Consider the following 13,456-nt stretch of genomic DNA (forward strand, 5'->3'; position numbering starts at 1 on the left):
TGCAGCTGTAAAATGGTTAAATGAAAATGCTGACCATAAACAAACTTTCTTTACTATAATAACCTTTCTTTCAAATTTATAATTAATCTTGTTCGACTCTCGCTATTTAGCTGCCAAAAATAGCGTCAACTACAACGCTAGATTCATAACATTTGTTGAAACAGGCTCTGTATTCAATTTTCCGCATTTCTTCAACAGTTTATTTTTTAAAATGAAAGACAAACCTAAAGCAAATGTAACAACGTAAAAACTAAATTTCATGCTGTTCTTGATGTAACCGATCGCTTTTAAATGGAGAACGGCACCTGCGAACCACATGCCTTTTTCCCATTTTTATTGCGTGATTATTCTGCTTCTCAAGCCATTCAGTTTAATAATTTCGCCTTCGTTTGGTCGCACTAGGGACAGGTGATTTGTAAATGTTCAAATTTCCGTTAAAGATTTGAAACCATACAAGTTGTCCTGATTAAAGACGTAACACAAAAAAGGCGCTTAAACGCGATAAAACTTGTCCTTCGATGGCAAATTGTAGAGTAAAAATTAAAATGAAATATGCAAAATCAAAAAAACATCAAGCATTTATCGGCAACAAAAACAGTCGCTCCATTTGGCAGTCACATACTCTTATAACATGAAAAATTATCATGTCAACATGACATCATTCCCGACGAAAGTAGGTAACGAAAATCCGAATGCCAATCAAAAGAAGTGTTATCCTATTATGTCGCAAAAGGGTTTTAGTTACTGCAAACAAAGTTTTCGTGTCGCCCTCACGAATCTTCGTTTGGGCAACTTTGCAATTCCGTGCAATCGGTTTTTCCTCACCACTCCTAAATGCTCCGAATTAAGTTTTTCAATTAGCAATGTGCTCAATTATCTGAAATGATAAAATCTTGTTTTATCTGTTGTAAAGGGACTGAGAAAACGAGGTAGAAAACAAAAAGAACGCGCAAAGGTTGCCATCGATCGCGCGCGTTGTTAATTCTCCAGTCCTCGTTGCTCGCACGCTGACTACACTGGAAACTTCACTTCATATACTCCGCGGCATTACAAGAAATTCTCACAAAGAGTTAACAGCTCTTCACAAAGGAAACGGCAGACTTGGGGAAAAAATAGCTGTTAAAATGCTTTAGTTTGTCGCTGTCCGTCGGCAGGGACTTAAAGTAAATCGTGGTGTTGTTTAAATCGACAACGTTTGTCGTTCGCTAGCGTGGTTTAAGTGAAATGTCACTTGACTTCTACAGACGCCGTGCTGTGGTTGACAGGATTTTTACCAAAAGCAGATGAGCTAAACGATCCCCAGCGTGTTGTTAATGTAACTTCAAGCGCAAATGGATATCAACACCAATGGAAATGGAAAAATCATTGAACTCCAGTCGAAATTTTAAACTGCCACCAATTCAAAGCGCCGTACCAGCGGCGAATATTCTTCGGCAACCAGCAAGGACAACTTGGCAACACGATCAAGTGCGAGCCACTGCGGTTGCCTTACCGAATCAAGGCTCATCAATTCAACCACGAACAGTTATTCACATCCCGAAGGATCCATTCCCTGGGCGATACAGAAGTCCGCATGTTAGTCACAACATATCGAGTGCATCGACACAAAGACACGCTTCAAATGCAGCGATCGAGGAGAATTACACCGATTCGAAGTTAGATTTCGCACCGCGCCGACATCAGTTTCCACAATCGTACTCTGTTCTCCCTCCGATTCAGAAACCCAAAAAGCCACTCGATAGAGGAAGGCAAGTAACCGGGACACAAGACAGAACTTCTCGCGACGAAAAAGAGAACAACAATCTAACTGTTACTAAGAAACCAATTGAGGATAATAGCTCACAAAGTGATAATCAAAAACGCCATGAACTGCGAAAAGTTGGAAACACTAATGGGAAAATCGGCGACAAAAACCATTACCGCGTTGAAGCGGGAAAAGAGTCATCTTCTAGAACGAAACAGAAAACAGACAATCAGGATAACGAGACTGGAGAGAGAAAGCAGAGCCCTACGACGCTGTTGTTTTTAAAGGGAAAACGTAAAGGTCGAAGGGTCGGCGTGTGTGTGGAAAATGAACCGGCTTTAATCAACGTAACTGAACAGCTAAAAGAGATCTTTCTCCGCAGAAATATGGAAGAAATGTATCTAATCTAGCCGTGTGCACTTGACAACCGAGTTTCGAATTGGCAGGTGTTAGTTTAATTTCGTAAAAGCTGTATTTGTTTACAGTTTAACGCAGCAGTGAGGACAGAATCTAAATTCACACTGAGGAAGTGGTGGAAATCGCTTTGGAAAAAAAATTCCTACAGGTCACGTTTCTTGCATGATAGGCCATGTGAAACGTGAAAGTTTTCAAAGCCGTTGCTTCGTTGCATCTCGGTTATTTTCTGTCTTACACAGTGATTCAAAAATCAAGAACTTGGGATTTCCCTAACAACCGATAAAAATTAGACCAGTTTCTAATTCTCGTTTCCCAGCTTCGCTTTCAACTTTGAGTGTTCGCTCTTTGGCAATGAATTGAATAAAAAAGTTCAAGATTTTCCTTGACGATGGAAAAATTATGCATACGTTTATTTCGTAAACAAATTGGTGCGATTACAAATCGTTCACGACGAAGGAAAAGACCGTTTTCTATTTAAATGGATCCAATAATATCTTACCTGTGATATATTGTTTTACTTATTACAACGTTCTAAGCAAATAAGCGAAATCTATACCAGTTTGAACAGTTAAAATAGATCGAAATCAAACTTATTTAGCCTTTACGCTCATTACTAAAGGGAAAAAACGTCTTGGCTGATATCGAACTGAGCAGAGTGTTTTTTGAAACAACGAAGCTTTCATACTCAAAGTCTAACTCAGACATAAGGTGCAACTTCTGAAAGACTGAAAGCCTTGTCGTGTTTATTTATAGATTTGCAACAAGCTTTTGGAAACATTTGAAAAACAACTATTTAAACCGTTGAATTCGCATCTGGAGGTTGACCACAGATAGATTCCATTCTAAAATTTTTGTAACATGAAGCTTACGGTGTTTCAAGAATCCTTGATGTAAATATGTAAATAAAAGGTGAACCGCATCTTATTTGGTTTTCATGGCAGTCAAATTTCTGATCAAAAGCGTTCCCAAGACATTAAAGCGGATTCTTAACTGTATGGGTGAATGGGACACGTTTTTGTCATCTGATGGCTATTATAAGAAACTTTACCCTAGTTAGCGAGCTCTGCCGGGATGTGAGCTTCACTTTAACTTAAACATATGCTGGAAAAAAAATTGGAAAACATGTCATTCTACGAGTGTATAGGAGTACAATTTTTTTTTTCCCGAAAGAACTTATTTCAGGTTGAAATTTAGAATAGGTACTAATTTTTCAGACTTCATATCCAGAGAAATGAAATGTCACAAAAACTGTTTGTATATTTGTTTAAACATGATTATATGTAAAAAAAAAAGCGCGACTGATTATCTATATAGTAGTTTGCGCTATATAAATGTTAAATTGTTGTTGTTGTTGTTGCATGAAATAGCCAGTGGCAAAATCTGTTATCTAGCAATTGCAACAGAAATAAGTTTACTTAAAATAGCTTTAAAAGCCTTATTTCTCATTAAAAATCGTAGGGAACTTTGAACATAAGAACCCGCAGATAATGCCCGATCGACTTATTCGTGGATTGTTATCCTATGCTAATATCTATTCTAAAAATTGTAGAAAAAGAATTTCGGTGAACCATTTTCGTCGATTTGCTTTTGTTTACATCATTGTAAGAGCATGCCAAAAAAATTACATGACATTTGCCTCTAATTTTTTTTTTCGTTTCCAGTTCCCCAATAGTGACACAAAATCATAGCGGAAATTGTTAATTTTTTAGCGAAAAGCAGAACTAGACAAAGTTAACGATAACTTTATCTAAATGTACGGTTAGATTTACGATATATATTTATTGCTCTATCTAGAAGTCGCAAAATACTTTGGAAAAGTGAAAAATAAACCATGTAAATCGGGCTTCGAAGTCGTCGAACTTGAAAGAAGTTGTGACTGGCATTGATCGTTCGGCCAAAACAAACTCATCACTTCAAGCGGCCTAGTCGTTTAAAACATGCGTATGTCGCGTATGTATGGGTTGATCTGGAAAGCCTGGGATCTAATAAACATTTTGGCTCCAAATTCGTACGTGTTCGAGCGAAAAAATATATGGAAATCGGCGATCGAAAAGTACTTCTTCGCAGATGTTGGCGATGTTGCGCAATGCCCGGGCTATTCTTGTAATTTGCATTACGTTTGTGTTGTTTTGTGCAGTAGAGGCCGTGCAAAACGACGAAGAAAAGAAGGAAAACGGCGGTGGCGGAAATTACAGCCACAAAGAATATCCATCATTTCAGGCCCAAATAAACAAATAATCTTTGAATCTATAAATTCCAAATTTGTCGTAAATTTATGAAGTTGCGCCCGATTTCATGTTCAGCAATTGATAAATGTTCTACATGTTTGTTGGCAGTAAACTTCTGTACGAATTGTACAAATCTTCAAAACAAGAGGCTGACCGTGATGAAGAACTCGATCCAGAGGAAAGCTTAGGCAAACGAAACTCCGTTTTAAGGATACTTATACAAAAAGTCGGACAGGAGTGCGGGATCCCGAGTGTAATAATAAATCATAGGCTGATCCAAGAATTCAAAACAAAGATCTGGCGATTAAATCAAGCACCAGCCAAAGCCAAAACTATGGGAGGCAATGGGGTGAAAAAAACTATTTTCTAAGTGGACAAAGGGTAAATTTTCAACTTGGAATTTTAAGATATATTACTATGAAATGGACTGTGTTATGCTCCAAAACGAAAATCATGGAATTGAGGGGACAGAAAAGAAAGCTTGAAGATGATCTTACAGAGGAAAGGAGCAAGAAGGCCAAAATTGATAAAAGCCTTCCACGGGACGAGTGCACTTTTCAGCCGCCATTTTTTTGGTCTACTTTGTTCAGCCCCAGAGCCCGCTCATTCAAACTGCGCAGGAGCAGGACCAATTTTTCAGTCTCGAGCAAATGTCTCTCTCAAAGGGGTAATTTTTTGGAATGTTCAGTGAGGTTTACAGTTGGCCGTAAAACGGCAAAAGAAAAATTAGGCGTAAAAGTTGACAAATTTTTAACCGTAAATCGTAAAATAAGGTAACTGTAATTTTTTTTTTTTTTTTTTTTTTTAATCGCAGAGGAAAGAATTAACTGTTTTAGCCGTAAATGGCCAACATTTCAACCGATAGCCGCAAGAGCCATCACTCCATTGAGGCTAGGGAATGATGAAAAACAAGTTTCTCTCAGATATGGTGCTAAATTCTATCAAATTCATCACTTTTATTTTAACTTGTAACGAGTATCTTTTTTTGCCCCTTCTGGCATGAAAAATGTGATTATCCCCTAATGAGTTAAGCTCTCGCCGCTTGCTAGCTCGTGATCAAGATGAAGCCGAATTCTACAGTTTTCTGGCGCCGAAAAAAGAAAACATGTCCCGTCTCTCTAATCTGCCGTTTGTTTTTCTGTCACACGTAAAACAACGAAAGTAAAACCCGTTTTTAGGAAACGGCTAATATTTTTCGCCTGGGAGAAGTGGGGTGGAGTCCAACTAAAATACAATGTTCAATTACTCCGCGCTCCTTTGAAGTCTTGGCAAAAGTTTTTATAAAAGATCACCGAGCAGTTTCATCAAACTACTCAAAGCCTAATGCGGTTCCCGTGTAAACGATCGTTTGTTCGTTCTAGCCGTTCGAGCTCCTATCTTACATTTTTTCCACCCTAAAACCAGAACCCATATTCTCCTTTGGATAATTATCTCCTTATGGATAATTATAGATCGATATCTGTACTACCGGCCATATCTAAGGTTCTGGAAAGAGTAGTTCACACGCAGTTATAGGATTTTCTGGCTAGAGAAAAGTTATTGAGTCCCTACCAATGTGGCTTCCGTAAGGGCCAATCTACTGATTTGGCTGTCTTATCATTCACTGACCTCAGAAGGCGCAATATGGATCAGGGTCTACTAACTGGTGCAGTTTTCATCGATTTGCGAAAAGCGTTCGATACAGTGGACCATGACCTGCTACTGGAGAAACTCACGATGGGATATGGAGTCACTGGAAAAGAGCTTGGATGGTTTAGGGATTACCTAAGCGATAGACGACAAGTGGTGACAGTCCAAAGTTCTCTGTCAGACCCTTGTGATGTTGCTTTTGGTGTGCCGCAAGGTTCAATCCTTGGACCATTGTTGTTGTTGCTATCAGCAAATGTAACATATTATTATTATACGCTGATGAGGCTGTTGTTTTTGCAGCCCGCAAGGACATTAAAATCTTGGAGGCAATTTTGAATGCAAAACTAGATGAAGTGAATAAATGGACTCTCAGTAATTCTCTTTTTATCAAAAAAAGAAAAACAGAATTTGTAATGTTTGGAACTGATGCTAGGCTTTCTTAAGCTACTGACACAGTAGTTGTCAAAATAGGTGATTATGAAATAAATAGAGTTTATGATTTTAAGTATTTAGGCATCGTTCTTGACGATAGTCTTACGTGGAAAGACCATGTTCGTTATGTTATTTCTAAGGTTGGTAAAAGAGTTGGTGCCTTAGGGCGCCTTAGAAGGAATATCACTATACATGTAGCTCTTGAGATGTATAATTCATTAATTTTGCCCATTTTTGATTATTGCGATGTTGTTTGGTCCAGTGCAATAAAGCAGATATGGAAAGTCTTGAATCTTTGCAAAGGCGGGCCTCGAAAATTATAAATGCTGATAGTTTCGAAAGAAACTGTTTGGGGCTGCGTCGGTGGGAGTAACGAAATAATTTGGATATATCAACAAAGTTGAAATGGTAAATTGGCCACCGTAACGTTTACAAAAGCTGACGTTTCGAGCGACGAAGGGCTAACGCTCGAAACGTCAGCTTTTGTAATCGTTACGGTGGCCAATTTACCATTTCAACTTTGTTGATATAACCTAATTATCTCGAAAATTATAGTTAAATCTAATTGGGATACAACATCCGCCGACTATCTTAATTTTTAGAGTTTAGAAGATCGCCGTAACGCTCATATTTTAGGTTTAGTGAAGAGGTATTTAAATAACAATGTACCACAGTTTTTAAAAAATTATTTTAAGTTGAATAAGGAAGTCATTTCAAGAGAAACAAGAAGAAGCAATTTTATATACTTACCTTAAGTAAGAACTGAGACCGCCAAGAAAAGTTTCTATTATAATGGCTCAGTTGTGTATAATAATTCTTTATTAAATAAGAATCAGTTTTAATTGTTATACTGTACTATTTTAACTTAGTTACTTAGTTTCTTATTATTTACTTTTAAAACGTTTTGTTATTTTTTAATTTAGGGCTCCTATTGATAACAGATATGCCTTTAAGTATTCTGAAGGGATTACCTAATTAAATAAAGGTTTACTACTACTACTACTTTCCATTTTCCGAATATTCCAAGGCATTTGTTACCGATTATTTTCATAATTCTTCTGATCAAAATGTTTGATTCAGGAGGCCAACGGATACGGCAATGAGGAATTAGATGCTGGTCGCACTTTAGGCGTTTATGGGTTTAGTAGGCTGTCAACAGTAAATGACTTGGGCGCCGTTCAAACCGTTTCCTGGTGGCCAACGAAATCTCTATACTGCTTAGTTAAAGTGCATCTGATCATGAGTCCAGAGTTCCGTGAAATCCGAAGGTCCGATCCTCGAAGAAGACTCAAATATTTTTTTTGTCACATGTTGGTACGAAATGATAAAACCGTTCTTAATTAAAGAAATATTCCTTTTATTTTGCCCACGAACTCTTTGGAAAAAATTCTTCACGTGGTGTGCATAGGTTAAGAGAGTCTCTTAAAGTGATCGTGTTCGCCATTGTTGAACAAACTTTCTCAGGCTTGTTGCCAGTTATGATCGAACAACGAAAGCAGTGTGTTGTGTCGAGAGCCCATTCACTTTCGATGATCTTTTGCGAATGTGTCGCCTCAATATAGCTTTCAAATGAGTATTGCTGCATCCATACACGAAGGGGTTCACAATGGAATTTAAGAAAACCGTGATGTTTAAAAACTGATACACATGTGTGGTCCAACGAGGCCATTCTAGCTCAGAATTGTATTGCGTCTTCAACATTAGGCTTAGTCCTGAAATAGGCAGCCACCACCCACCAAAATAAGCTAACAAAAGAAAAACTGTAATTAGCTGCTTGGAAGCTTTTCTAGCTCGACTATTCGTAGCTAAATTTTCACTACTAACCCTTGTGTGGCCGATCTGATTACCATGGTGCCAGGAGAGTTTCAAGACATAACTGTAAATGCTGAGCATCACTAGTAAAGGTGCGCAGTAATTCAACAAAAACAGCAGGATAAACAGGCCTATCGGCAGAAAATGACCGCAAGATAAATGCTTCTGAATTTGCGACCTCTGAAACATGTCCGCGAAAACAAACGCCGACGAACCAAAGGAATATAACCACAGCACTAAGACTGTTACCCAGACGTTCTTCTCTTGGATCATGCTGAAGCGAAATGGAAAAATTATTCGAATAAAACGAGCCAAAGAAACGCTGCAGAAACTTAAAATGGAGGCAGAGGCGGCCGCTAGATAAGCAAATGTTCTTAATTTGCATCCGAGTTCGCCAGATTTCCAAGTTCCTGAGATCAGATTTTGGAGATGAAAAGGTATAACCACGATAGGGAACAGAGTATCTGCTACAGCCAGGCTCAGCATGAATGGGTTAACTGCTTTTCGAGTCTCGCGGGAGAAAGCGAAGAGCAGAATAAAACCGCCATTGGTGACCACGCCGCCGAGAATAAAAACAATGTAGATACAAGCCGTCGTGTAATGATGCCATTCCATCTTAGGTGAGTATTGCAATTGGAGAGCCGCTAGCCGGTCCGATGTTCCTAAATTGTCAGGAGGTTATTCTTGTCTCAAACTGCACCCCTGGTAAACAAAAACAAAGGCACTTAATTGGAATCATTTAGATGTTTAAACCTGTCCCTTTTTTATGGATATCGCTCTGCCATCAGCTGTGAGTGAGTGAATGAGTGAGTGAGTAAGGGGGTGCAGGCCTGCAATACATGCATACTTGGCGCAATGGATAAACCTTCTCATCGCAAGTCAAAAATTACCATTGTTTGAGGCCAAGAGGTATCAGTTTTTTAAATAAAATACTGTGGGGATTCGATTCAAAACAAGGTAGATCAACTTCGGAATTTAGAGATGATTGTGAGATCTGAGGCATCGTGTGGTATAAAGTGCAGGATTCACTCATGAAAGGATGGAAAATGCGTGCACTGTAAGTACCTCCCGTTGTCCCATAGCCTTAGAAAACTTTTCTAAGGCTTTGTATAGGACAACGGGAGGTACTTACAGTGCACGCATTTTCCGTCCTGTCATATAACAAGAGCCTATATCACTTGTGTCGCTCTATCGTAAACATAATTAAATAAAGATTGTACAAAAGGCTCCTAGTGATAGTTTTTGAATCAGGAGCTTCGGTAACCTGTGGTTTTGATGAGATCAGTCCCCCCCATCCTTTAGTTCCAGCCTTTGCATCAGGGGTTAATGTACTCGCCTCTTCTCAAAGAATGACATCAACAACAAAACAACCACCGCGAGAAGAGGAAAATTAAACAAACCGAAGCAAAAATACAGGAAGCAAAAGTAGAATAAAAGCAAACAAACTAACTAGCAAGACAAAACCGAAAAAAGAAAAAATCTCGATTTTCGTTTGTTGATCGCGAGAGAAGCAGAAAAAGCAGTGAAAAAGCAGGAGCCTGGGACTAGTCATTATTTAGCATCTGAGGGGGGTGGGGCGGGGGATTTTGGGGTGGCTCCATCGTACTTAGGGGGGGACAGAGGAGGATCAGTTGCTGCCATCATGGCATAAAGAAGGACTATAGAAAGTTGACTCCGAATATCACCTGCTAATGAGGAAGGATAGAAAAAAATACAACAGAGCCTTAGAAGGAGGATCAGGTAAATTCGTTACAGGATAAATTTCGAGATAGAATAAAATCCTCCAACCTCTAGGCGGTACGTAATGACCGCCACTCTCTCTCTATTTCCATTAAACGTGATTTTAGTTTTTATGTATTCGTGAAACGTGATCAAGTGTGAAGGCTTATATATCCTCTTCTATTCTCGTGTGAAAATGAAACAAGTTTGGGTATCATCTGTGGTGCAGGAAAAATCAAGTATTCCTAATTTTTAAAAATTCGTTGTGAACCTGCTTTTCTTATTTTCATCGAAGAAGTAACCGAAAAATGTCCTCTATATGGCATTACCAAACGAAATTCAAGCAGCGAATTGCATGAAAACGTGAAACAAAGTCATCCATTGAAGCTTAAAGTTTGCACTCAAATATCGGGTATTCAGTCCCATCAGAGGATAACCACTTAACTGACAATACTTGTATCAACATTAAGATGTGTTACCTTGATCAGCGTAGCTTATGATCCTTAAAACTTTCCTTTTGAATTGAGCTTCGAATGGTGGCTGACCCGTGAGTCGTTAAACTACAGAGTTACGTCGTAAAAATTTGTTTACCCAAACAGCTTCTTAAATATTTCGTCTCCATTCTTTTGGGGAGGTTGCAGCTTGCAGGCTGCGGGGAAGTCGCAGAGAAATAATTTATTTCGAGGGCACGAGATGTTTAAGACAATTTGGATCGGTTGGTAAACAAAATAATTAAAAAATAGCATATTGATACAAACAGAACATCAGATTGTGTTCGGTTCCCACAGCTGGCGGTCGACGGAGAGAAAAGACGGCTGCCTCTTAGTCTGCTTTTTTATGAATTTTGCTGTGGTCTTTAATTTTACAGTGTGTCTCGGTGTTATTCATAGGATTCCCCTTTCACCGAAAGAAAACAACATCTTAAACCCCGTTCGAACCAAAGCTTAACCATGTTTTAAAGCTGTTTCTTGACTACGATTAAAATTAAATTATTTTCTTCATTGAAGTCGCTCAAACCGATGTTTGTCGACTTGAAATTCATTACATCGAAGATACACTTTAGTGACCACTTGAAACCTATGGAAATTCTGATCAAGTTTTATAGTTCTCTCTTTCTTATTTTTTCTTTTTAAGCTAAAACAACTTAAACCGGTTTAACTAGACATGTTTTGCTGGTGTGAATGGGTCAGTGAAAGTCGTTAAATTTTTCGGAGACATGGTTTGCGATCCAATGAGCACTGAGGATATTTCGGTTAAAAAATCGAGTCCCGACGTATCGGAACTACCAGGAAAAGAAATATGTTCCAACCATTGTAAAGATGCAGACTATTATGGCGTTCATTACTGCTCAAAACACTTTGAGCACATATTTGACTTTCTGATACCTTTTTTGCGTTCAAGGGATCAAATTCCTCTGTCAGATATCACGTCCTAAATTTTACGAAGTAAAACCTTGTATTCTATAGTATGGCGTCAAATACACCGACGTCTATTTTGACGGCGAGAATTCGATCATCGTTTAGTGGACTTTCAACGTCTTCAAAAAGTCTTAATAGATTACGTAACCTCGAAGTCTTAATACGTGCAATATTATATTAAGTAACGTCTTTAAAACCCAAGAATGAGCACATGTATATCTCATTTATTACTTGGCCAAAGCTATGCACGAAAAGAATCCTTCTTGCAGGTATGTAATATTTACATTTTTCTCTTGGATTCAGTTACCTCATGCATTATAATACTTAAAATAAAGTTATAAATTCTATAATTACCGTAAATCGTCTATGATCGCTCCTGTTGATGGGTGGAGGGGATATTTTTTGCAGCGTTTATTCGAAATTTAAATCTTGCCGATAAAGGTCCAATTTTAACGATTTTTTTGTAATTAGTGAAAGTTCTCCCCCATCTTGCAACATTGCAAATTATCCCAACCTCTGGTAATGTGCGTAGGAAACACCAAACCAAAAAACAAGCTATACCAAACAAAAGAGTATAATTCAAGATAGTGCCGGGAAGTTATCAACGGATTTAACTATCATTGAACCAATATTTTGAAGAACTCGTCCAAGGGGAATCGACTGCGAAGAGAAACTTTCCAACACACAGTTATATATCCAAACTGAAAAGGTCACGCCACTCCCGCCCCAGCCACCCTCACACACTTACAGTTACACTTAAATGACACCAACAGTTGATTTATTTCTGCAAAATGATCGTTACATATTTTCTTTTACGGTGGAAATTTTTGTGTTCACGAAAGAGAAAAAGAAGAAAACGGCTGGAGCTAAGCAAAATCTTAACTATCAACCACAAGTTTAAACTATTTTAAAATGTTTGCGTTATTGTAAACTTATATACTTGGCAATAATTTTCACGGAAAGATATGAATAAATAAAGAAAGATAAATAAATAAAGTTAGCCAAAACTTAGGATTATAAAATGATTCTTACTCCACTAACAGGAGATATTCCATGTAAAAAGCTTTTAAGCTTCAACATAACAAATTAAACAAAAAGAAAACTTGCAAAAGAAAACGTAAGTATCAGGCGGACTGAACTGCCGTATAATGGCACAAACTCGTGCCAAAATAACAGATAGTCCAATATCATCCCATAAACCCAAGCCCTCTACATCAAATCCTTTAAATATTAATTTCTGACTAATTCGTTGCCATGTCTCTAAATCGTCTTTTTGTCCCAGTGGTCCTCATTTTCCCTCGGGGATAGTAGAGGAAGCAAAACGCGAGCGCGCGTGAAACTCTTATAGCCAATTCGTAGGCTAAAATTATTTGCAAGATCCTAGAGATATTCACATTGATTCGTTCGCACAAACATTGTTTTTGAAAGACATGCACGCATTCCACGGCTCATTGTAAAGGTCACCTTGTTTCTTTTTTTATACAGGGAGTGACGTTGGGCTTACTCTGACGAGAACTGAAAAGAAACATTCGTTGGTCCCAGCAACCTTTGACATCTTTATCTATATGAGTGTTTCATGTTACCCAAGGAAAATTTAAATGCCTACAAAAGAACCTAGATTAATTGTCATCATGTGTTTTTTTCAATTTTTTTTGTTTTTAAGGTAGAACGTTTAGTTAAAAAAAAAAAAGTGCAAGATACTGTACAAGGCAAATCATCCCCTCCCCCCCCTCCCCCTCCCCCCTCCCCCCTCCCCCGATACACACACGCACACACGCTTCCTACGCCCTTTACCATCCTTGTATTTTTTAGCCCATATATTCTAGTATCGGTTTAGTCAGATAAAACGTTCCCTTCATTGAATATGAATGAAAAAAGCCTAGGAAATAAAAAAAGAAAAAGAAAAAAACTAGCTTTTCACAATCCTTTGCACCAGATTTTGCTATGGCAGATCGTACAAATGAAAATATGACAATGTTTTGAAAAAGTATGATTTATAAATCTTGCACTATGATTACGACAACGGAAACTGGTTCAGAGAAGACTCCACGAAGAAA

At 38.2% G+C, this 13,456-nt stretch overlaps 3 protein-coding genes across 3 annotated transcripts in view; 1 reads left to right on the forward strand and 2 right to left on the reverse strand.

Annotated features, from left to right (window-relative positions):
* Positions 1-661: 661 nt before the first annotated feature.
* On the forward strand, positions 662-3,085 carry LOC111330125 (uncharacterized). The gene has a single exon (XM_022934926.2). The coding sequence runs from the start codon at positions 1,348-1,350 to the stop codon at positions 2,152-2,154; it is 807 nt and encodes a 268-aa protein (XP_022790661.2). The 5' UTR covers positions 662-1,347; the 3' UTR covers positions 2,155-3,085.
* Positions 3,086-7,039: 3,954 nt separating this feature from the next.
* On the reverse strand, positions 7,040-8,962 carry LOC148718216 (beta-2 adrenergic receptor-like). Its single transcript, XM_088743769.1, has one exon. The coding sequence runs from the start codon at positions 8,875-8,877 to the stop codon at positions 7,927-7,929; it is 951 nt and encodes a 316-aa protein (XP_088599895.1). The 5' UTR covers positions 8,878-8,962; the 3' UTR covers positions 7,040-7,926.
* A 4,414-nt stretch (positions 8,963-13,376) lies between these two features.
* LOC148718217 (uncharacterized) overlaps positions 13,377-13,456 on the reverse strand; it is a 1,775-nt gene continuing 1,695 nt past the window's right edge. The window contains exon 3 of the mRNA XM_088742138.1: positions 13,377-13,456. This exon is cut by the window's right edge and continues 182 nt beyond it. The gene's annotated coding sequence lies outside the window, so the exon portion shown is untranslated.

Source organism: Stylophora pistillata, chromosome 13 (genome assembly GCF_964205215.1).
Source record: "Stylophora pistillata chromosome 13, jaStyPist1.2, whole genome shotgun sequence".
In the NCBI taxonomy this organism is placed as follows: domain Eukaryota; kingdom Metazoa; phylum Cnidaria; class Anthozoa; order Scleractinia; family Pocilloporidae; genus Stylophora; species Stylophora pistillata.